The sequence below is a fragment of the Rhinoraja longicauda genome, chromosome 5 (genome assembly GCF_053455715.1).
Source record: "Rhinoraja longicauda isolate Sanriku21f chromosome 5, sRhiLon1.1, whole genome shotgun sequence".
Lineage (NCBI taxonomy): Eukaryota > Metazoa > Chordata > Chondrichthyes > Rajiformes > Arhynchobatidae > Rhinoraja > Rhinoraja longicauda.
In genome coordinates, this window is record NC_135957.1 from 45,164,200 (window position 1) to 45,188,261 (window position 24,062).

Genomic DNA, 24,062 nt, shown 5'->3' on the forward strand with positions numbered 1-24,062 from the left:
GTGGGGTAGACTGAGACTGACTCCCCTCACCCCCCTCCCCCCCAATCTTTACACATCACCAATCTTTTCCACTTGTCACTTTAATTTCATGTTTCATGTATTTTATGTTTTTATGATTGTTGGCAGATCAATTTCTCTCCTGGGATAAATAAAGTTCTATCGTATCGTAAGTCAAGTATTCAGTTGCAGAGGCGAATGAACATCCTCCTGATTATTCTCAGCTCCTATGTCCAGGAGTTTGGAGACGAGTTTGTTTGGAATTATGGTTGAAAGCAATACTATAGTCAACAAGTAGATGTCCTTGTTATCCAAATGTTCCAGGGATGAGTTTGAACAGTTGCGACAGTAGGCAAATTGCAATGGATCAAGGTTGTCTGGGAAACTGGCGTTGATGTGTGCCACAACCTGTCTCTCAAAGTACTTCATGATGGCAGATGTCAGAGCCACTGGTCGATAGACATTAAAACAGGCTGCCTTACCTTTCTTTGGAACTGGGATGATAGTAGTCCTCTTAAAACAAGCGGGAACCTCTGAATAGAGTAGAGAGAGGTTAAAGATGATTGCAAATATTCCTGCCAACGGGTCCGCCAATGAGGACACGATCGGGGACTCCATCCAGGCCAATTGCTTTCCACAGATTTGCTCTAAGGAAGGCCTTGCCGATGTCTGCGATGTTGACTGTGAGTACAGGTACGCCAAAGGCTATTTGGGAGGGTGGCAGAATTTTGTTGCCCATCTGATCAAATTGAGCATAATAATGCAATGAACTTACCTGGGAGGGTTGCGTTATTGCCCATTTACACTGCCTGACATTGTAATCCGTTATGGCATGCAAACCATGCTGCAATCGACAGGTGTCCATGTGGTTATTCTGATCTCGAACTGGGTCTGGAATTTTCTCTTGGAATACAATTGACAATGATGATTCTCCATAGTAAATACAGCCCTTCATATAAATACAAATGCTCTTCAAACTAATTGTCCAAATGATTTCTACGTAGTCTCTTAAGAATGATAAACCAGAATTGATTGCCTCAGTCTGAGACAAATTATGTATTGTTTTGATCTAGTGGAGTTATTGTGATACATCCTTAATGCCAATACAATTTAGGATTTAAAATTTAAAAAATATAGGAATATTGAATTTGATAAACAATTGAAAAAGTAATTTTGAACAATTTAAAAATAAACATTATAATTACTTTGTGATATCAAGGAAAGGTATTATGTCCTTCCTGTACACTTCAAGTCATGTCAATGCTTTTATTTTTGCAGGTTTGTGTGGAGGAAGTTGTTCTGGCAAAACCACAGTGGCTAACAAGATTATTGAGGCTTTAGATGTTCCTTGGGTGGTTCTGCTTTCTATGGATTCTTTTTATAAGGTAGAATAGCATTGTTTGTATTGGATGCTTAATAAAGTTATCATGTGGTATTTCGGTACAGAATTTTCATAAGATCATAAGTGATAGTAGAATTAGGCCATTCGGCCCATCGTCTATTCCACCATTCAATCATGGCTGATCTATTTCTCCATCCTAACCCTATTCTCATGCTTTCTCATCACCTTTGACATCTACTAATTTTGGACCTATTTTTGATGGAACAACTAGTGATTAGTTAAAACTGTTCCTTTTGTGATATTGTTATTTGATGTTCCTTCATTTCATTATTTAATACGATAAGAAATGAATTGTTATTCAGCAAATGTCATTATGCATTGATTTCAATTTGGGCTGTATCCTCGTCCATCTCTTTCTTCCAAAAACATTTTTTTTTCTTAAACTTTTATTGCATTGGGTTTATATGGTGACTTAATCCACTGTCTTGTGTTTGAAGCATTTATCTGAATTAACTATTTACTAACTTTTGGTATGTTCTATTTTTTTAACTAGTCATTAGGATAAACATTTTAGTGGGTTTAATTTTTTGAAGGTAATTTAATAAAGTTGGAGATTTTTCTTTTATAATAGAGCTGATGAGAGTATTCCCATCCACATAGAACTGTTGAAGCTGAGATAGATAAATCTGCATAGGAGTGTAGGAAAATCTGCAGATGCTGGTTCAAATCAAAGGTACCTGGATCTCTAACATCTCCCTACAGTTTCTGGTCTCCGACACCTCCCTGCTATTTCTGGATTCCCTGTTCCAGGCGTACGTTGGCCCCATCCCCGAACTTTTCCTCCGCTACATTGACGACTGCATTGGTGCGACCTCTTCTACCCATGCAGAACTCACTGACTTCATAAATTTCACCACTAATTTCCACCCTGCTCTTAAATATACTTGGACCATCTCCGACATCTCCCTACCATTTCTGGATCACTCCAAATCTGAGGCGTAGCGATGGGCACTAGCATGGGCCCTAGCTATGCCTGCCTCTTTGTCGGGTATGTCGAACAATCCGTGTTCCAGGCGTACACTGGCCCCATCCCCGAACTCTACCTCTGCTACATTGATGACTGCATTGGTGCTACCTCTTGTACCCATGCAGAACTCACTGACCATAAATTTCACCACTAATTTCCATCCTGCTCTTAAATATACTTGGACCATCTCTGACATCTCCCTACCGTTTCTGGATCTAAGGATAGAGTCCCCCTTGTCCTCGCCTTCCACCCTATCAGCCAGCGTATACAACAAATTATCCTCCAACATTTCCGTCACCTCCAACGGGATCCCACTGCAGGCCACATCTTCCCATCTCCGCCCCTTTCTGCTTTCCGCAGAGACCATTCCCTCCGTAACTCCACTTGTCCCTTCCCATCCAAACCACCCCCTCCCCAGGTACTTTCCCCTGCAACTGCAGGAGATGTAATACCTGTCCCTTTACCTCCCCCCTCGACTCCATCCAAGGACCCAAAGAGTTTTTCCAGGTGAGGCAGAGGTTCACCTGCACCTCCTCCAACCTCATCTATTGTATCCGCTGTTCCAGATGTTAACGTCTCTACATCGGCGAGACCAAACGCAGGCTCTGCGATTGTTTAGCTCAACACCTTCGCTCTGTCCGCCTTAACCACCCGATCTCCCGGTGGCACAGCACTTCAACTCCCACTCCCTGTCTGACCTCTCTGTCATGGGTCTCCTCCACTGTCATAGTGAGGCCCGCCGCAAATTGGAGGAACAGCATCTCATATTTCGCTTGGGCAGCTTATACCCCAGCGGTATGAACATTGATTTCTCCAACTTCAGATAGTTCCTCTGTCCCTCCCTTTCCCCTCCCCCTTCCCAGTTTTCCCAATGTCTTCTTGTCTCCCACTACATCCTATCTTTGTCCCCCCCCTCTCCTGACCTCAGTCTGAAGGGTCTTGACCCAAAACGTCACCCATTCCTTCTCTCCTGAGATGCTGCCTGACCCGCTGAGTTACTCCAGCATTTTGTGATACCTTAGGTATCTGCAGGTGATGGGCAAGTTGAAAGTCATGGGGAGCAGACAGGAAAATGCAGTTGAATTCAAGATTGAATGCACCATAATATTTCTGAATGGTGGAGAAGGTTCAAGACTGCTACTACTTATGTTCGTGTGTTCTTTTCCTATATTATGTCTGTTTCTTTCTGTAACTAAACAACCTTCCTAATCTTGCCTTAATTTAGATTTCCAAGGTCAGCTCCCACCTTGATCGCTGCGGTGTGGTGGTCAGGTGTGATCCAGTTAAAGTCTTAAGAATAACAATATTTTTTCTCATGATCTGTAAGATCAACGATTTTTTGCCATGTTTAATATGTATAATAATTTGTAATTTCCTGTTCCCGAGCTTTATTGCTCAATTAATTTATATATTTGACTTAAAAATATCACTTCTGACAATTATTTTATATTATTTTGACTTATTTTATATTCCAACAATCTTTGGCTTCCAAATTATTCTATTACTTTTTTGCTCACCTATTCAACATAAAATCATACGAATCTTATTTTTGACGTTTAATGTTTCTCTGAAATCCTTATATCAATAATGGTTTTAATTAACTTGAAATAATCAATTACTTTCTCGATGTGTGCTTCATTTGTCTGTGGTTTGTTAATATGTAAATAAGGACTAAGGCCCTGATTTTATGACGTATTTGGTAATGGCTTAATTATTTTCTTTTCATTGACAGGTATTGAACAAGGAGGAACAAGAGCTAGCTGCCAAAAATGAATATAATTTTGACCACCCTGATGCCTTTGATTTTGACCTAATCATACATACACTGAGGAAGCTGAAGAAAGGCAAGAGTGTGAAGGTTCCAGTTTACGACTTCACCACACACAGTCGAAGAAAGGACTGGGTAGGCTTTAAGAGTCGACTTTCCTTATTTTATAGAAATAAATTAGAGCAGCAATAGCTGATTGGGCACTTGAGTCTGTTCCACCATTCAATAAGATCTGATCTGATATTGGCCGCAGTTCCATTTTCCAGCCTCCACAGCTCTTTGGGTGAAGACTTTAAATAACTCACAACCTGTGGAGCAGAAATGCCATCTCATCTGTTTAAAAAGAGTTACCACGTATTTTAAACCAACTCCTTAATTCTACATTCCACACATGAAGAAGAAACATCCTCTCAGTACCTTCCCTGTCAAGTCTGCTTTGTATCTTCAGTGTTTCTGTAAAATCATCTCTCATTTATCCATTGAGTATAGGTCCAGCCTACAAGGTTTTTCTTGTAATATAATCCCTTAATCTCGGGAACCAACTAAGCAATTCTCACTGAACTGTCAGCAATGCTTGTATATCTCTGCTTAATGTTAAGAAAATAACTATGCACAGCACTCCAGGCATGGTACCAGCAATGTCCTGATTGATATTAGTAAGACTTCTCTGTGTTTGGGGGAGTGGGGGGAGGGGATTGGTTTGAGGTTAGTTACTTAAAATTGAAGAATTCAATGTCCATACCATTAGGTTGTAGCTACCCAAGTAGAATATGACTAGGAAAATAACTGCAGATGCTGGTTTATTATAGACACAAAATGCTGGAGTAACTCAGTGGGTCAGGCAGCATCTCAGGAGTGAAGGAATTGGGAGAAGGAATGAGTCTGAAGAAGGGTCTCAACCCGAAACATCACCCATTCCTTCTCTCCTGAGATGCTGCCTGACCTGCTGAGTTACTCCAACATTTTGTGTCTATAAGTAGAATATGAGGTTAATGAGGCTCAAATGGTTAATCATTGGCACCTGATTTTTGATGCTTTTTATAATAGCGCTATAGCAACATTGATGGCCTTTCTCACCTGGCTGCGGAAACACAATATAACTGAAGATTTCCAATTACCGCCTATCAACATGAGCAGACATTCACTATTATTTTTAGCTTCTGGCTATTTTTCCCTGTATGGAAATGAGTTGTTTTGCCTGCTTTTTGAAAAGTTTTGCATTTAAATTTGATGCTCCACGGCCAAAACAGAAATCTTGAGAAAGTTGGATACGGATTTGTGATTGAAAATTGCTATTGTCTGAATTTTTTAATTAATGAGGACTGAGGGTGGCAGTAGCCCTCGGATTATATAATAAAAAATTGTGCTGTGATTTTTTTCCCTTGTTCAAAATTGTCTGTGTAAAATAAAAAACAACCATGATATTGCCAGATGCACTTAAATTGATATTTCAGTGTTGATGCAAATTTCACTGAAGTTTCTGAATTTTAATTTGGAGTGACTGAGTAAATAAAATTCTGTTTTCATAACACATTTTTTTCACCGGATGTAGATGTTGCTGGAAATGCCGGACTTTATTCTCCAAATGTATAAATTTATCAATTGTACTCTGCTTGCTTATCAAAATCGGATGGTCGGATATTGCACTCACAGAATAAAAAATGCCCAAAGGATTTTCAATAGTGTTTTTCTAAATGAATTCTTATGTAAAATAACACATGGAACCAAGACAGATTTTGGTGCACTATCCCCAACAAATCTCTGTTGCAAGAGTGAAAGGAGAACATCTTTAAGTTTTACACTTTGCAGGCTGATGAATTAATTGACACTTGGGTGAACCTCCTGTAAGTGATATTAACATGCCTAGGTGCAATGCTCTGAATGTATCATCGAATTTGCACTCCGAGCCATGGAGAATAATTTCAATGAGATGAAATTTCAGTCTGATTCTAGAGTATTTCACTGTGCCATTAAGAGCAATGGTGAATCTTTGGAACAGCAAGTTTTTTGATGAGAATCATATATTTCAACTTTTTGTTGATTTAGAAAATCCTGAAACTTGATAGCATGTTTTCTTTAGGTTGTTAGTTCCCAAACAATCGTTAATTTTGTTTTGTTTAGTTTAGTCTATTGTCACCTGTAATGAGGTACAGTGAAAAGCTTTTGTCAGCAGAAAGACAATACATGCTTACAATCTATCCATTTACAGTGTATGGATACATGATAAGGCAATAACGTTTATTGCAAGGTTAAGCCAGCAAAATCTCCCGAGATGCTGCCTGACCTGCTGAGTTACTCCAGCATTTTGTGAATAAATCGATTTGTACCAGCATCTGCAGTTATTTTCTTATAAAGTCTGATCAAGGATAGTCGGAGGGTCATCAAAGAGGTAAACAGTAGTTCAGCACTGCTCTCTGGTTATGGTCGGATGATTCAGTTGCCTGATAACAGCTGGGAAAAAACTGTCCTCGAATCTGGTGGTGTGTGTTTTCACAGTTCTATGCCTGATGGGAGAGGGGAGAAGAGGGAGTGGACAGGGTGCGACTCGTCCTTGATTATGCTGCTTGCTTTGCTGAGGCAGCATGAGGTATAAATGGAGTCAATAGAAGGGAGTTTGGTTTGTGTGATGGTCTGGGCTGCATTCACAATTTGCTGCAATTCCTTCCGGTCTTGGATGGTGTTGTTCCCAGACCAAGCTGTGATGCATCCTGATAAAATGCTTTCCATGGTGCATCTGTAAAAGGTGGTGAGAGTTGTAAGAGACATGCCAAACTTCCTAAGCCTTCTAAGGAAGTAGAGGCATTGGTGTGCTTTCTTGATCATTGCTTCAATATCGATAGTCCTGTAGTTGTTGGTGATATTGACTCCTAGGAATTTGAAGTTTTCAACCATCCCTACTTCGGCACCATCAATGCAAACTGGGGTATGCTTCCTGAAGTCGATCACTCTCTCCTTTGTCTTGCTGACATTGAGAGAAAGGTTGTTATCTCGACACCAGGACACAAGGTTCTTGGTCTCCTTCTTGTAATCCATCTCATCATTATTTGATGTCTAGCCCACAATGGTGGTGTCATCTGCAAATTTGAAAATTGAATTAGATTTGTACATGGCTCCGTGTGTACAAGGAGTAAATAAGGGGGCTGACAACGCATCTTTGCGGAGCCCCCGTGTTGAGGATTATCGCGGAGGATGATTTGACCCCTATCCTCACTGATTGGGGTCTGTTGGTCAGGAAGTCGAGGATCCAGTTGCAGAGATGTGTGCAGATCTAACCTCTGCTGTAGTCACCCTGGGGAGAGGCACACTGGAATTTTAAAGTTGATATTCCAAACACTCTTCCTTCATCAGATTATGACCCAGTTTTTTTAAACCAAAATAGATACCTCAAAAATGGCATTCTCTATAGCTTTGAAACTAATTGATGACTGCAACATATCTGTTTTTTTTTTTTTTACAGAAAACTGTCTATGGAGCAAATGTTGTGATCTTTGAAGGAATTCTTGCATTTGCTAACAAGGAGCTTCTAAAGGTACACAATGATTTTCTTTTTGCTGTAATAGACAATAGACGCAGGAGTAGGCCATTCGGCCCTTCGAGCCAGCGCCACCATTCAAAGTGATCATGGCTGATCATTCTCAATCAGTACCCCGGTCCTGCCTTCTCCCCATACCCCCTGACTCCACTATCCTTAAGAGCTCTATCTAGCTCTCTCTTCAATGCATTGTTTGATGCACGTGTAATGTTTGAACTAAAACTCAAAAAATTCATTGCAAACTAACGTGTCAACTTTCAGCTGCAGCAGTAGGCTGACTTTAATAATGTGAACATATGAAGCAATTGTGCTCAGTTCAATATGTGGGAACTTGGTGAATAAGGCCAACTCTTTTGGCTGTGTCAAAGCCCCATGTAACAGCATATTTATCTCTTATGTCCCTGGGATGGCGGGACTTACATATGAGGAAAGACTGGATAGACTGGGCTTGTACTCGCTGGAATTTAGAAGACTGAGGGGGGATCTTATAGAAACATATAAAATTCTTAAGGGGTTGGAGAGGCTAGATGCGGGAAGATTATTCCCGATGTTGGGGGAGTCCAGAACCAGGGGTCACAGCTTAAGGATAAGGGGGAAGTCTTTTAGGACCGAGATGAGAAAACATTTCATCACACAGAGAGTGGTGAGTCTGTGGAATTCTCTGCCACAGAAGGTAGTTGAGGCCAGTTCATTGGCTATATTTAAGAGGGAGTTAGATGTGGCCCTTTTTGCTAAAGGGATCAGGGGGTATGGAGAGAAGGCAGGTACAGGCTACTGAGCTGGATGATCAGCCATGATCATATTGAATGGCGGTGCAGGCTCGAAGGGCCGAATGGCCTACTCCTGCACCTATTTTCTATGTTTCTATGTAAGAACTGGTAGCTTTGCAATAAGATCAAGCTCTGGTGTAAAATGGTAGAAAAGTAAGTTTGACTACAATTAAACTATATAATTCAATTCTGTGAGATGTTAAAACGAAAAAAGGCTACTGGTACTCGTACTCAAAATTTTACATAAAACACATCTTTAACTTTAAAAAACATTAAAAACCATTAAACAATCTCAATTTAAAAAACAGGTAAAGCTAATATATCCCATCATCCCCTGTAGTCATTCCTCTAAAGATAGGGTCCAAACTGGCCCAATTAACTTAGACATTAGTTAGGTCATAAGGAATAGTAGAATTAGGCCATTTGGCCCGTCAAGTCTACTCTGTCATTCAATCATGGCTGATCTATCTCTCCCTCCTAACCCCATTCTCCTGCCTTCTTCCCATAACTTCTGGCACTTGTACTCACCAAGAATCTATCGATCTCTGCCATAAAAATATCCACAGCCTTCTGTGGCAAAGAATTCCACAGATTCACCATCCTCTGACTAAAGAAATGTCCCCTCATCTCCTTCTTAAAAGAAACACCCTTTAATTCTGAGGCTATGACCTCTAGTCCTAGACTTTCCCACTAGTGGAAACATTCTTTCCACATCCACTCTATCGAAGCCTTTCACTATTCTCCCCCCCTCATTGCTCTAAACTCTAGCGAGTACAGGCCCAGTGCCGACAAACGCTCATCATAGGTTAACCTACTAATTCCTGGGATCATTCTTTTACACCTCCTCTGGACCCTCTCCGGAGCCAGCACATCCTTCCTCAGATGTGGTGCCCAATACTGCTCACAATATTCCAAATGTGGCCTTACCAGTGCCTTATAGAGCTTCAGCCTTACATCCCTGTTTTTGTTTACAAGCCCTCTTGAAAAAAATGCTAGTATTAATTTGCTTTCTTTACGACCGATTCGACTTGCAGATTAATTTTTTGTGAATCGTGCACCAGCAATCCGAAGTCCCTTTGCACCTCCGATTTCTGGATTCTCATCCCATTTAGAAAATAGTCTATGCCTTTTATAGATAGAGCTCTAGGGGCTAGTGGAATCAAAGGATATGGGGAGAAGGCAGGCATGGGTTATTGATTGGGGACGATCAGCCATGATCACAATGAATGGCGGTGCTGGCTCGAAGGGCCGAATGGCCTCCTCCTGCACCTATTTTCTATGTTTCTATGTTTATTCCTACTACCAAAATGTATGACTCCACACTTTGCTACACTATATTCCATCTTTGAAGTTAATTTCAAGAATTATGCATTTGGATGTAAACGTCAGCAGATACATGGGAAGTTGCTCATAATGTGAAACTTTATAGAGAATTGTTGAATGCAGAATGAATCCACACATCCATAATTGAATTGTGTATATGCTGTATTTCAGGCATATATTGCAGCTTTCATCATTGAGATATTCTTACTGCTGAGCTGCCTGCTATCCATTTTTCATTTCAAAGGGGCTTTTTGCAAAACAACATTGAATAAACTAATGCGATCATTATATTGAACCATATCTCCGTTTCAGTTCAAGAGCTGAATTTTCAATTTTAAGAAATTTATTCAAATCTGTTTTCTTTATCACAAAATCAAAACTGTTTTACCTTTGCATTATTGTTAAAATATCATCCAATGCTACCCAAGAACATTGAGTTCTTTTCCTTGCCGATATTTAATGCAACACAGCCTACAATTGGTAAATTCATTCTTTTAAAGTGAATTTGACTTGTTTTAAATGATGAAAAGCATCAGCTTATGTTGTAACGTTTCATATTTTCACTGGCATTGAAATGTGTTTTTTTAATTTATTTCTTCCATTACTAAAAATGAATGATATCACATTGTATATGTGCATATTATAATTTCTGAACATCTGTATGCTTCTCAGTGTATATTTGGTTAATATTTATATGGACTTTAGGTGAAATATTATTACCTTATTTGCATAATACCCAATTTGTTTTTTAAGAAGAGAAAGTTAGAAGTGCAATAAATTAGAATAGTAAAGTAGCTGATGCCAGAAAAGTAAGTGATGAAGTGGAAAAATGATTAGGTAATTGGTCGGTGTCCCCCCCTCCCCCACTGTGTTTTTGGGCAAGCATGGACTAAAAGAATTAAAAGTCAAGAGTGTTTAATTATCATATGTACAGACAACAGAACAATTACATTATTAATTGAAGTAGCATAATTGGCCGGTAACATAATACATATAGATAACATACAATAAACAAAAAATAATAAATTAATAACCCCGATCGATACTAGTGTAAAAAAAATTCAATGTGTAAACTGGTAGGAACTTAACAGTAAAGGACAGGTCTAATTCCATGGAACAAGTTTTAGTTAGATCTAAACTGCTAATTCAATCGATCAGCGCATAGTATAAGATGATAAAAAGTTTTATAGTTTTATTTGTGAGTAAATAGACATTTTGAAGGACCCTTAGTCGTGATCGAACCCGGGTCTCAGATACTGCAAGCGCTGTAAGGCAGCAACTCTACTGCTGCGCCACTGTGCGGCCCAATGTGCTGTCGATTTATCAGCTATGAAGGGGCAATGCTTGGAGAGAGAGGCATTTAAAGTGTTAATCCAGCACAAACCTGCAAAAGAAGCCAGGAAGGTCATGCTTAGTGGGATTGGAGTCAAGGGAATGATCTAATTGAAATGATTTTGAAGAATGTCAGAGAAACTAGAAAGGAATGGATTTAAGATTTGAGTAGAATGATAGCCCAAGGCTTTTGCACAAGAGAAATCTCAGGAAAATCATCCAAAAACCTGGCAATTTTATCCCATCACCTCCTGTTGTATCACTGCAAATGTTTCCAAATTATCAGGCTGTTCAGTTTGTAATGGATGAGTAGATATTTACATTACCATGATATATTTTCCATTACCATGATATGGTTTCTACTGACTAATATATGCAGTCAATAGAAATGATTTCATGGTAATGTGAAGTCAAATGTGTTTTTTTTGTCTTTAGCTTTTAGATATGAAAGTTTTTGTGGACACTGACTCTGATATCAGACTTGTTCGACGCTTAAAAAGAGACATATCTGAGAGGTGTCGTGACATTGTTGGTGTCATCAAACAGTACAACAAGTTTGTCAAACCTGCCTTTGAGCAGTACATAGAGCCAACAGTACAGCTTTCAGACATTGTTGTCCCTCGAGGTAAGAATTGTCTGCACGTTTACCTGGATTTATGAAGCTGCTGTTGCTAAAAAAATTGAAATGCAAGATTTTACAAGGATAAATGCTTGAATAATGGAAACCATATTTCAAATTTATTCTGTTCCTCGTATAAAGGTTATAACTGGGGATCAGGGAAAGAGTAGTATTTCTACTACTGTATTTGTGAACTCTGTACTAAATTTAGAAATGTGATGACCCCTTGCAAGTGGTCAAAATTTATCTTCAAAGGTAATGCAACATCGGTATGGAAATATTTTGTTACGTTAGTTTCTCTGTCATGATTCACCTTATTGTAGTTTTAAATCATGCCGATGACTAAGAGATCTTTGCCTGTTTGTTTATACATGACCAAAATTTTGGAATGTAAATTCGAAAGTGCTGAGAGAGAAAAAATCCCATTATACTCTAAAAACGAATCTGATTATTCATTTATCATTAATTCAGTGATGCACAATATATGAAATGCTTTTGAATGGCTCACCTTAGTCAACATTGAGCCACCTATGCTCACTACTTTGCTATCCACAGTTAATACCTGAAGTTCCTGATCAGAGAGGACCCTTGGAGAGAGTTGCCTTCATACCACACATGGAAAGGCCACCCCTCCTCCTACATGAAATATATTGATAGACAATAAGCTATGCCCTCAAGATTACTGAATGACAAAAATTGGAACGTTTATTCCTGATATTGAAAAATAATCTACTTTCAAAAATGAAATTAATTTTTGTGTAATAAATTTACACTTTAACATGCCGGAATACAAAGAAATTAAAAACATTTAAACTTAAATTATTAAAAAAAGATGAAGATTATCTGGATCACAACCCTCCGTCCCTCTATTGAAAAACCTGGCACGGTCTTCCAGCGTAACTGCTGAGAAGCCGCATGAAGTGTGTGCACATCCATTGGATATGCGTCATTATTGGATATGCGTCATTAGTCTGGCCATACCTGTGGGAAAAAAAGTGTGCACAACTGTATTTAATTAGTGGCCCTGAAGTCAAACATGAAAGTTTCTTTCTTTTCAGCTTTAATCATATTAAAGTTTTGTTAATGAATATTAAAGCAGAAGTCAGTATATATATATAGCGGCTGTATACCCATGCTGAATCTTCAATAAGTACTTAATGATGAAACTTAGTGCAGTTTCCTGAAATTATGAGTGCCCTTTTAAAATGAAGGCATAATTTTTTATCTAAAACTGCCTCATTCAGTCAGCTCAGTTTTTTTCTGAAAATGTAGATCCTTAGATTAAATACCTAAATTATGTAAATAATCACCAAGCATTAATTAAATCCCTGTATGTTTTGCTATTGACCTCTGGGGTTCCACATCTATTCACAATTTATATAAATGAGTTTAAAAGGAAAATGTAACTATACATGGTTACTAATGATTTTTTAAAAACTAATTGGAAAGTGAGCTGTGCAAAAGGGTCAGATAGTTTTGAACAAACAGTGGCAAATACAGTACAACAAAGAAAAAGTAGGATAAATATAACTATGGAAGAAAATAATATTTTTTAAAGCAGAAATAAATTAATAATGTAAGTACAATGAAGAATCTTGGTGTGCTGGTGCATAAACATTTAATAATGATGGGTACATGAGAATGCAGTTGCTAGAATCTTTAGCAAAAACAAACTGCTGGAGGTACTTAGTGGGTCAGGTGGCATCTGGGGAGTGAATGGACAGGTGACAGTTCGGATTGGGGCCTTCCTTCAGACTGATTCAATAAAGGTTTATTTTATCCTTGTAAATGGGGTGTTAATTTCACAGGCGGACCAGTATGCAGTGGTGATATTTGGAAATCAAAAAATTACAGATGGTGGAAATCTAGTATAAAAACAGAAAAGACTGGAAGTACTCAGCAGGTCAGGCTGCATCTGCAGAAAGAGAAGCATTGATAATCTTTTGGAGCTTCAAAACCTCAGAGCTGGAAAGGAGACAATAGAAATATGTTAAGCTGCAGAGAATGATGGGGAAGGGGAGATGTTTTGAAAGGGTAAAATTAGGTGACCATAGGTCATTTGGCAACATGTCAATGGGAGCAGTTGGAGAATAAGAACATAGAAAAAGAACGTAATTTTGTAAAATGCAGAGCAGGAAGACATGCTTGATTAGAAAGAGAAATTGTCAAATATTTTGGTCTCTGACACTTCATCAGAACTGTAAAGGAGAGAGGTGCAACTTAGTTTTCAGTAGGAGGGAAGAAGCGGGAAGACTGTATAATAGAGGCATACCTGAGATGGGTCTAGATGAGAACAGTTATCAATGCATTGAGCTTCAAGGTTATAAAGTGATTAAAGCAGGTAAGACATGGTGTAGGATAAGAAAAACAATATGATGTAATAATAAATAACAAAAAATGCTAGAAAGGCTAAGCAAACATGAAAAAGGCATTTTAAGCCTGATCTGAAACTTTAAGCAGTGTTGTAAATCTATGGAATTCTTTATCTTCAGAGCTATGGATGTCCAGACATTGAATAATTTAAAACTGAGGTTGGTAAAATCTCATACATCAGGGGAATCTGAGAATGTAAGGATCAGCTGTTAAATAGGACAAACACATGATTTGGCTGATTGTATATCAAGGGACTTAAAAAAAAAAAAAGGTTTTTAAAAGCAATACCCACAAAACCCGTATGCTGGATGTTGGCATTGTTTTTCTCTATAGACATCACATCACTTACCTCATACATATCAAGGTAACCCGTGCCTTTTGCTTAGGTGGACAATAAGTTCATAGGCTATTTTCACATAATATTCCCTTGAGCTAGAAGACCAGATTCATGGATACCTGTAGCCACCATAGTAGAGTTATAAGAGTCATATATACAGCGTAGAAACCGGCCCAATTTGCACACACCAACAAACATGTCCCATCTACATGAGTCCCACCTACTTGTGTTAGGCCCATATCCATTTTTAGGGGGATATGGTCCATATCCCTCTCTACCTATCCTATCCATGTACTGAGTTTCAGTTCTAAAAGATTACAGTGAGGCTGGTAGCTTCAATGCTTCAACACAAAGGTTTTCAGATCTGACTGGGTCTTATTTTTAGAAAACATTTTAACATGTGAATCTCTCTATAATTTTTAGGTGGAGAGAACTTTGTTGCTCTTGATTTGATTGTTCAACATGTTCATAGTCAGCTGGAAAAGGTAGGCATGGAACAGGATTATTTTAGAGTATAATCACATTTGATTCTGTTTTATCGTTTCTAGGTCTATATGCTTAACAAAAATGTTATTTTCTTGCACGCTTTTTATTTTGAAAAATTGCTTTAAAGATTTTCATTATTTATTTAAAATTATATTGTTACATTGATATATTTGCCATGAGTACGTGCTCTGTTCATACCAATCTAGCAGGAGACACCTAATATTATCCAGCAATTGTGTTTGGCTATCTTACCAAATAAGATGCATTTCATTTCATAAAATTATACAGCGAAATATTAATCAACGAGATGGCCAATGTCCTCAATGAGTATTTCTCCTCTGTTTTCACTGTGGAGAAAGATAAGAAAACCAGGAACTTGGGGCTGACAATGGAAGTGTCTTGATGGCAGTCAGGGATGTGCTGAGGGTCCTAACATGTATGAAAGTAGACAAGTCTCCCTGGCCTGATCAGATATATAAGATCATAAGAGATAGGAGCAGAATGGGGCCATTCGGCCCATTATAGACAATAGGTGCAGGAGTAGGCCATTCAGCCCTTCGAGCCAGCACCACCAATCAATGTGATCATGGCTGATCATTCTCAATCAGTACCCTGTTCCTGCCTTCTCCCCATACCCCCTGACTCCGCTATCCTTAAGAGCTCTATCTAGCTCTCTCTTGAATGCATTCAGAGAATTGGCCTCCACTGCCTTCTGAGGCAGAGAATTACACAGATTTACAATTCTCTGACTGAAAAAGGTTTTTCCTCATCTCCGTTCTAAATTGCCTACCCCTGATTCTTAAACTGTGGCCCCTGGTTCTGGACTCCCCCAACATGGGTAACATGTTTCCTGCCTCTAACGTGTCCAAACTATTAATAATCTTATATGTTTCGATAAGATCACCTCTCATCCTTCTAAATTCCAGTGTATACAAGCCTAGTCGCTCCAGTCTTTCAACATAGGACAATCCCGCCATTCCGGGAATTAACCTAGTAAACCTACGCTGCATGCCCTCAATAGCAAGAATATCCTTCCTCAAATTTGGAGACCAAAACTGCACACGGTACTCCAGGTGCGGTCTCACTAGGGCCCTGTACAACTGCAGAAGGACCTCTTTGCTCCTATTCTGTCTACTCTGCCATTGAATCATGTTTGATCTATCTCTCCCTCCTAACCCCATTCTCCTGCTTTCTCCCCATAACCTCTGACAGCCGTACTAATCAAGAATATCCAAGGACAGTGTGGGAAGTTAGAGAAGAAATTGCAGGTTCCCCGGCTGAGATTTATGAGTCATCATTAAATATAGGTGAGGTGCCAGAAGACTGGAGGGTGACAAATGTGTCTCTATTTAAGAAGGGCTGCAAGGAAAATCCTGGGAACTATAGGCCAGTGAGTCTAACATCTGTTGTCAGAAATTTACTAGACAGTATTCTGAAAGATAAGATATATGTGCATTAACATGGGCAAAGGCTGATTAGGGATAGCCAGCACCGTTTCGTAGGTGGGAGATCATATCTCACAAATCTGATTGATTTTCTGAAGATGTGACCAAAAAGGATGATGAGGGCAGTTGTAGACTTATATATGGATTTCAGCATGGCATTTGACAAGGTCCCGCATAGTAGGCTGCTCTGGAGCCTGGGATCCAAGGAGAACAAGCCAACTGGATAGAAAATTTCCTTCATGGAAGGAAGCAGAGGGTGATGGTGGAAGTTTGTTTTTCAGACTGGAATCCTGTGACTAGCGGTATGCCTCAGGGCTTGGTGCTGGGCCCATTGCTGTTTGTCATCTATATCGATGATTTGGATGAGAGCGTACAAGGAATAATTATCAAGTTTGCAGATGATACTAAAATGGGTGGTTTTGTAGATAGTGAAGATGGTTGTCAAAAATTGCAGCAGAATCTTGATCGGTTGGTCAGGTGGGCTGAGGGATGGTTGATGGAATTTAATGCAGCGAAATGTGAGTGTTGCATTTTAGGAAGTCGAACCAGGGCAGGACCTGCACAGTTAATGGCAGGGCTTTGGGGAGTGCTGTAAAGGAGTAGGATCAAGGATTGCAGATACATAGTTCCTCGAAAGGGACATCATAGGTAGACAGGGTGGTCAAGAAGGCTTTCGGCACATTAGCCTTCACCATTCAGTGTATGAGTATAGAAGTTGGAAGATCCTGCTGCAGTTGTGCAAGACATTGGGGAGGCCACATTTAGGAGTATTATGTTCAGTTTTGGTCACCATGTTGTAGGAAAGATGGTGTTAAGCTGGAAAGGATCCAGAAAAGATTTACAAGGATGTTGCCTGGACTTGAGGCCGAAGCTCTATATAGGGAGAGGTTGAGCAGGCTAGGACTTTATTCCTTGGAGTGCCGGAGGATGAGGGGTAAGCATATAGAGGTGTATAAGATCATGTGAGGATTATACAAGGTAAAGGCACAGTGTCTTTTACCCAGAGTAGGGGAATCAAGAACCAGAGGACATAGGTTTAAGGTGAAGGGCGAAAGATTTAATAGGAACGAGGGGCAAATTGTTTACACAAAGGGTAGTAGGTATATGGAGCGAGCTACCAGAGGAGGTAGTTGAGGCAGGTACTATCACAACGTTTAAAAAACATTTGGATGGGTACATGTGCAGGAAGGAACTGCAGAAGCTGGTTTCCACCGAAGATAGACACAAAATGCTGGAGTAACTCGGCGGGACAGGCAGCTGTCCCATTCCTTCCATTCACCCATTCCTTCTATCCAGAGATGCTGCCTGTCCCGCTGAGTTACTTCAGTATTTTGTGTCTATCTTTGGATAACTACATGGATAGGATAGATTGGAGGGATACGGGCCAAATGCAAGCAGGTGGGACTTGTGCAAGTGGGGCATATTGTTCAGCGTGTGCACGTTGGGATGTAGGGACTGTTTCCATGCTGTAATACTCTGTGACAATGATTCTAACCAAAAGGTGCAAGAATAGATGTTATTCTTTTGTGCAGAAATGATGCTGCACAGCCATGAGTCACAATATTTGGTCAAATTGAATTTTCAGGCAAAGCGAAACTCTGGGAATTGAAAAGCAGTAATAATTTCTGTTACTAAAGCCATTTTGTTCAGATTTTCACAGGACATGAACAGATACCTTTAGAATGAAAGCCATAAGGATATTTTGAATGTAATTATTTGTTAAAATTTCACTTCAAAGACAGAAAAACATACAAGGCTAAATTGAGACCAGGATGCACATCATTCAGTTTCTATCTTTCTGATAGCTGCAGCTTTCCTCTCCTTTGGGCAAGACCTCACCTTAACCAAGAGTGTCCCTCTCTTCTCTCCACAAGCATTTTATCATGTGTTTTGAAAGTTGCATCCCATCCTCTCCACTCAAATTCTGGGCTAAAAAAATTAATTTTGTCTGGCTTGACAACATCTTGTCCTTCCTCCTGTCTCCTGTTTGTCAGCAACGTCCCCTTCTTTCCTGTCTGTGTGCTGATCCATGGTGGCGTCATCTGCATGGTTTCCAAATGTGTAATAATATTCTTGTACTCTCTTACTCCTCTTTTCTGATCCAATGCCGCAGTTGTTGATGTCCCTGAATGTTTTCTAAGAAATATCACTGTTCTCCCGTGATTCCATAGTGTAGCTCTTGTATCTCTCTTGATACAATCTTCTTCCTCAACTGGAATGATTGTTGCTAGGGATACGCAATGGTAAATGTTTTGTTTATCTCTAGGCTGATTTCAACTTCCCTGTGCTTTCAATCTCCAAAACTATTTATGTAGGAATGAACTGTAGATGCTGGTTTAAACCGAACATGACACAAAAAGCTGGAGTAACTCAGCGAGACAGGCAGCATCTCTGGAGTGAAGGAATGGGTGACGTTTCATGTCGAGACCCTTCTTCAGACTAGTTAGGGAAAAGGGAAATGGGAGATATGACGATGATATAGAGAGATAAAGAACTGAATGATATGCAAAAAAGTAACGATAATAAAGGAAACAGGCCATTGTTTGCTGTTTGTTGGGTGAAAACGAGAAACTGGTGCGACTTGGGTGGGGGAGGGATAAAGAGAGAGGGAATGCTGGGGTTACTTGAAGTTGAAGAAAACAATATTCATACCACTGGGTTGTACGCTGCTCAAGCGAAATATGAGATGCTGTTCCTCCAATTTGCGTTTAGCCTCACTCTGACAATGGAGGAGACCTGGGACAGAAAGGACAGTATGGGGATGGGAAGGGGAATTAAAGCAACCGGGAGATCAGGTAGGTTCAGGCAGACTGAGCGAAGGTGTTCAGCGAAACGATCGCCCAGTCCACGTTTGGTCTTGCCGATGTATAAGAGTCCACATCTTGAACAACAGATACAGTAGATGAGGTTGGAGGAGGTGCAAGTGAACCTCTGCCTAACCTGAAAGGACTGTCGGGGGATGACTCAACCAAACCACCCTCTCCCCAGGTACCTTCCTCTGCAACCCTATACCTCCTCCCTCGACTCTGTCCAGGGACCCCGACAGTCTTCACAGGTTAGGTCTCCTCCATTGTCAGAGTGAAGCTAAATGCAAATTGGAGGAACCGCATCTTATATTTCGCTTGGGCAGCCTACAGCCCAGTGGTATGAATATTGATTTCTCTAACTTCAAATAACCCTGGCATTTCCTCTCTCTCTCTCTCTCTATCCCTCCCCCGCCCAAGTCGCACCAGCTTCTCTTTTTCACCCAACAAACAGCTGACAATGGCCTGCTTCGTTTAACATTGTTACTTTTTTGCATATCTTTCATTCATTGTTCTTTAACTCTCTATATCATTGTCTATATCTCTCATTTTCCCTTTTCCCTAACTATTCTGAAGAAGGGTCTCGACCCAAAACGTCACCCATTCCTTCTCTCCAAAAATGCTGTCTGTCCGGCTGAGTTATTCCAGCTTTTTGTGTCTATCTTCCAAAACTATTTATTTCTATATCCACAGTAGAGCTCTGCTCTGACATTGCTTCAGCGCATATTTGCTGTTGAAACACTGAACTGCTGTGATGCTGGCCACTTTCTTCATTGACCTTTTTGTTTCTCCATTCCTGATGCAAAGAATTCATAGTCATTATTTATCCCCTGGGGCCTTGAATAGAGGTCATTTTTGATACTTTTTCCTATGTATGCCTGTAAAATAATGAACCAGCGCAATTTTATAAAGCTAAAAAGAACTCCATGCTTCTAGTGTCATGAATCGAGACCATCTTTGTTTTTTTTTCTTCAATGATCCCTAGTGCATTACAGTATTCTTCCTTGCGTGAATATAGTTTTATTTAGAATAAATATCCTTCAGATAAGCTTGCTGTTTTTGAAAGCTCTATTACACCCAATGTATTTTGCCAAATATCGCCATTTTAATGAGGTTTAAATTTTTTATTTATTTGCAGAGCCACATTTCACTCAAATTTCCCCCTATGTTAATTTTGACCTTATTTTAATTGCATCTTCTTGATGTCGATCAGTACAGCTTTTAAAATGTTTATCTGAAACCATTTTTATTCTCTGCTACATGTATTTTTATTAAGCATGTTTTCAACTCTAGTATTAGCAAAAATGTAAATGCTAACTGTAATAAAATAGAATTGGAAGAAACCTAAATAATATCACGCTGCATTATAATTTGTCTTTCAGAAGAAAGCTTTTATTTGTGATGTATATTCAAGAGCCACTCAAACATGTAATAATCTTGAGGGGAAAAATGGTATTTTACCATCATAAAACATTAAAGTGATGATGGGCTTTTATTCATGGCAAAATGCAAGAGAATGTTTTTTTGTACTTGAACAGTTGCAGCTTGATATTGAATGATCCCGCTAATGAGAATGACTTTCACTTTTATTTCTTTCCTCCCATATGTGGTAATGAAATACTTGATAAATCCTGAACGAATTTACTATAATCACTACAGCGTGAAATCACTGTAAGGTATGACATGAAGAGTAATGTTTTTAGCCTGTGAAAAGGGAGAGGAAACATGATGAAGCTATAGGCACTACTGATGGCTTTTCAAAAAGATCAAAATTTCATCTGCCTCAAGGGCCTATGTGCCTCAGTCTGTCTATGTTTCACTCATCTCCTGCTTTCTTTTTAATGACATGTTAAGATGTTTAGATGCGAAATGCCAAATGCAGATACTGGTTATTTCAATGGTATGTTTTCAGTCACAAATACGTATTGCTCTCTGTGCTCAAATTTAATGAATTGATTATATATCTAAAACAAAACATGCTTCACCCAATTAATTAAAAATTTGATTAATTGGGATCTTTTTTAATAAGATTGGTGTTATTTAAAAAAAAATGTTTTATTTAATGAATGCTCTAAATTAAGAATTTACAGAGCATTTAAACCTCATTTGTGGGATAAAATGAAAATGATTTGTTCTTTTCACTGCTATAAAAATACCACTGTAATTTTTATATAGTAACTACAAATACAGTTTGATTTGTATTGGTATACAAATCAATATGCATTATACGATGCGCCTATGTTGTGGCCAAATAGCATCTAAATAACTAGAATTTGGGTGAGTCCAAAAATCATTTAGAGAAATAAATATCACATTGCTCCTTTAAAAAAGACTATTGTGAGTAGGTTTTATCATTTCGACTATTATTGATGAAATTTGTGATTAATTTCCTTGAAACTGATACATGGATGGGTGAGGAAAGAGAAGTGAGTAAAATTTGTAAAGATATCTGAAAACTAAATGAGCTGTTGTCAAGAAATTGTACTCTTTCTCTTTCTAGACACTGTTATAAAAGTGAATTTTGGACTGCACTCTAATGGCTTCTTAGTACATATCTGCTATCCTTTGTGCTTGTGCCTAATACAGCTATCTTCTCTTTCTGTCTATGACTGTTTCATCAATTGTCTCGCATTCAATAATTCTGAACTGAACAGAGGAAACTTCGCTGGGATATGTGAGGACTACTTGTGTATTTTGAGTTTGGATTTCAACGCTCAGTGTTTTATTTCAATTACTTTATTTTTCTTGTTTAGCCTTTCTTGCATCTTCATTTGTACCTTGTCTTGGCTTTTACCTCAAGATTTGTTACTCAACTCATTAATTTTTTTAAATTGGTGTTCTGGATTACATGCTCTGCGTGTACCAGATGTGGAAATTTGTTTTTGTACTGATCTTGTGTTTAATTTTATTTTTCAGTTTAAAACAATGTAATGTTAAGTACCCTACCTATCCTCTTTGTGCTCTAAAAATGACTGAGCATGGTCATAGAGACATACAACGGAAATAGGCCATTCACCACACCTCATCATCGCTGATCAGTGGGCAACCATCCACACTAATCCCATCTACCGGTACTCATGGGTGGCACAGCGGCGTAGCTAGTAGAGCTGCTGCCTCACAGCTCCAGATACCCGGGTTCAATCCTGACCTTGGGTGCTCTGTGTGGAGTTTGGATGTTTTCTCTGTGACTGGGTAGGTTTCCTCCCACATCCCAAAGACATATTGGTTAACTGGTTTCCGTAAATTTCCCCTAATGTGTAGAGAGTGGATGCGAAAGTGGGTTAACATAGAACTAATGTGAATGGAAGATCTATGATCAGCATGGACTCGCTGGGCTAAGGTTTCCATGCTGCATCTCCAAACTAAACTACGTGGCTCGTACTTTTCATTCCTAAGTGATTTACGTGCTCTACTTTGGACTTCTGAAATGCTGTTAGCAACCCTGCTTTAACCACTCTCTCGGGCAGTCCATTCCAAGTACTCTCCACTCTCTGAGGGAAAACCTCTTAATATCCCCTTTGAATCACTTTTCTTTAATCCTAAATGTATATCTTTTTTTAAACATTTTATAGGGGGAAAACCTTCCTGCAGTCTACCCTATCTATTTCTCATCATTTTAGATATCAAAATAATTTCACCTTTTAATTTTCTCCATCACAAGGAGAAGATCATTTGTTTTCCCTAACTCTCACATTTGACATGCTTCATCCTTGGCAACATCCTGTTGAATCTCCTCTGCACCCTTACTAGTGCTCGTATATACTTCCTGTAGTGTGGCACCAGAACGACAGCACTTTACTTGGGGCCTTAGCAGTTTTTAAATATAAAGTTGAAGCATAACTCCCCTGCTTTTGTGTTCAATGTTCTGCTAATGAAGGCCAGCATCCCATCGGCCACATTACTTACTTGCTGTGCCACCTTCGAGGATCTCTGGATTAGTAGATCAAGGTACCCTTGTTCCTTCCTGCTTCCCAAAGATCCTACCATTTATGTTATATATCCTAGTGTTATTAGTAATCCCAAAATGAATCACCTCACATTTGTCTCGATTAACCTCTCTTTGCCTTTATCAGCTCATTCCACCAACACATTGATATCACTCTGCAGCTTAAGAATACGCCTACATCCATTGACTTCGCCAATTGTTGTGTCACCTGCAAACTTACTGATCATGCCTTCTACATACATATCCAAATCATTTGCATATATTATAATAATAATCCTTTATTCGTCCCATAATGGGGAAATTTGCAAATTTGCAAATTTTAAATGGCAATGGCTAAACTGCCCTGGAGTATAGGAGCAAAGAGGTCCTTCTGCAGTTGTACAGGGCCCTAGTGAGACCGCACCTGAAGTACTGTGTGCAGTTTTGGTCTCCAAATTTGAGGAAGGATATTCTTGCTATTGAGGGCGTGCAGCATAGGTTTACTAGGTTAATTCCCGGAATGGCGGGACTGTCATATGTTGAAAGACTGGAGCGACTAGGCTTGTATACACTGGAATTTAGAAGGATGAGAGGGGATCTTATCGAAACATATAAGATTATTAAGGGGTTGGACACATTAGAGGCAGGAAACATGTTCCCAATGTTGAGGAAGTCCAGAACCAGGGGCCACAGTTTAAGAGTAAGGGGTAGGCCATTTAGAATGGAGATGAGGAAAAACTTTTTCAGTCAGAGAGTTGTAAATCTGTGTAATTCTCTGCCTCAGAAGGCAGTGGAGGCCAATTCTCTGAATGCATTCAAGAGAGAACTTGATAGAGCTCTTAAGGATAGCGGAGTCCGGGGGTATGGGGAGAAGGTAGGAACGGGGTACTGATTGAGAATGATCAGCCATGATCACATTGAATGGTGGTGCTGGCTCGAAGGGCCGAATGGCCTACTCCTGCACCTATTGTCTATAAGATCG

General features: G+C 39.3%; 1 protein-coding gene across 3 annotated transcripts in view; it reads left to right on the forward strand.

The window, feature by feature from the left end:
• LOC144593596 (uridine-cytidine kinase-like 1) overlaps window positions 1-24,062 on the forward strand; it is a 55,463-nt gene that overhangs the window by 6,447 nt on the left and 24,954 nt on the right. For 2 of the 3 annotated variants that reach the window (XM_078399412.1, XM_078399415.1), the window contains exons 3-8: window positions 1,276-1,382; window positions 4,099-4,269; window positions 7,592-7,663; window positions 11,527-11,716; window positions 14,844-14,905; window positions 21,810-21,829. In XM_078399412.1, the coding sequence (XP_078255538.1) occupies window positions 1,276-1,382; window positions 4,099-4,269; window positions 7,592-7,663; window positions 11,527-11,716; window positions 14,844-14,905; window positions 21,810-21,829 (622 nt within the window). Of the gene's footprint in view, window positions 1-1,275; window positions 1,383-4,098; window positions 4,270-7,591; window positions 7,664-11,526; window positions 11,717-14,843; window positions 14,906-20,814; window positions 20,832-21,809; window positions 21,830-24,062 lie in introns of all 3 variants that reach the window. The other variant, XM_078399414.1, reaches the window with a different exon arrangement.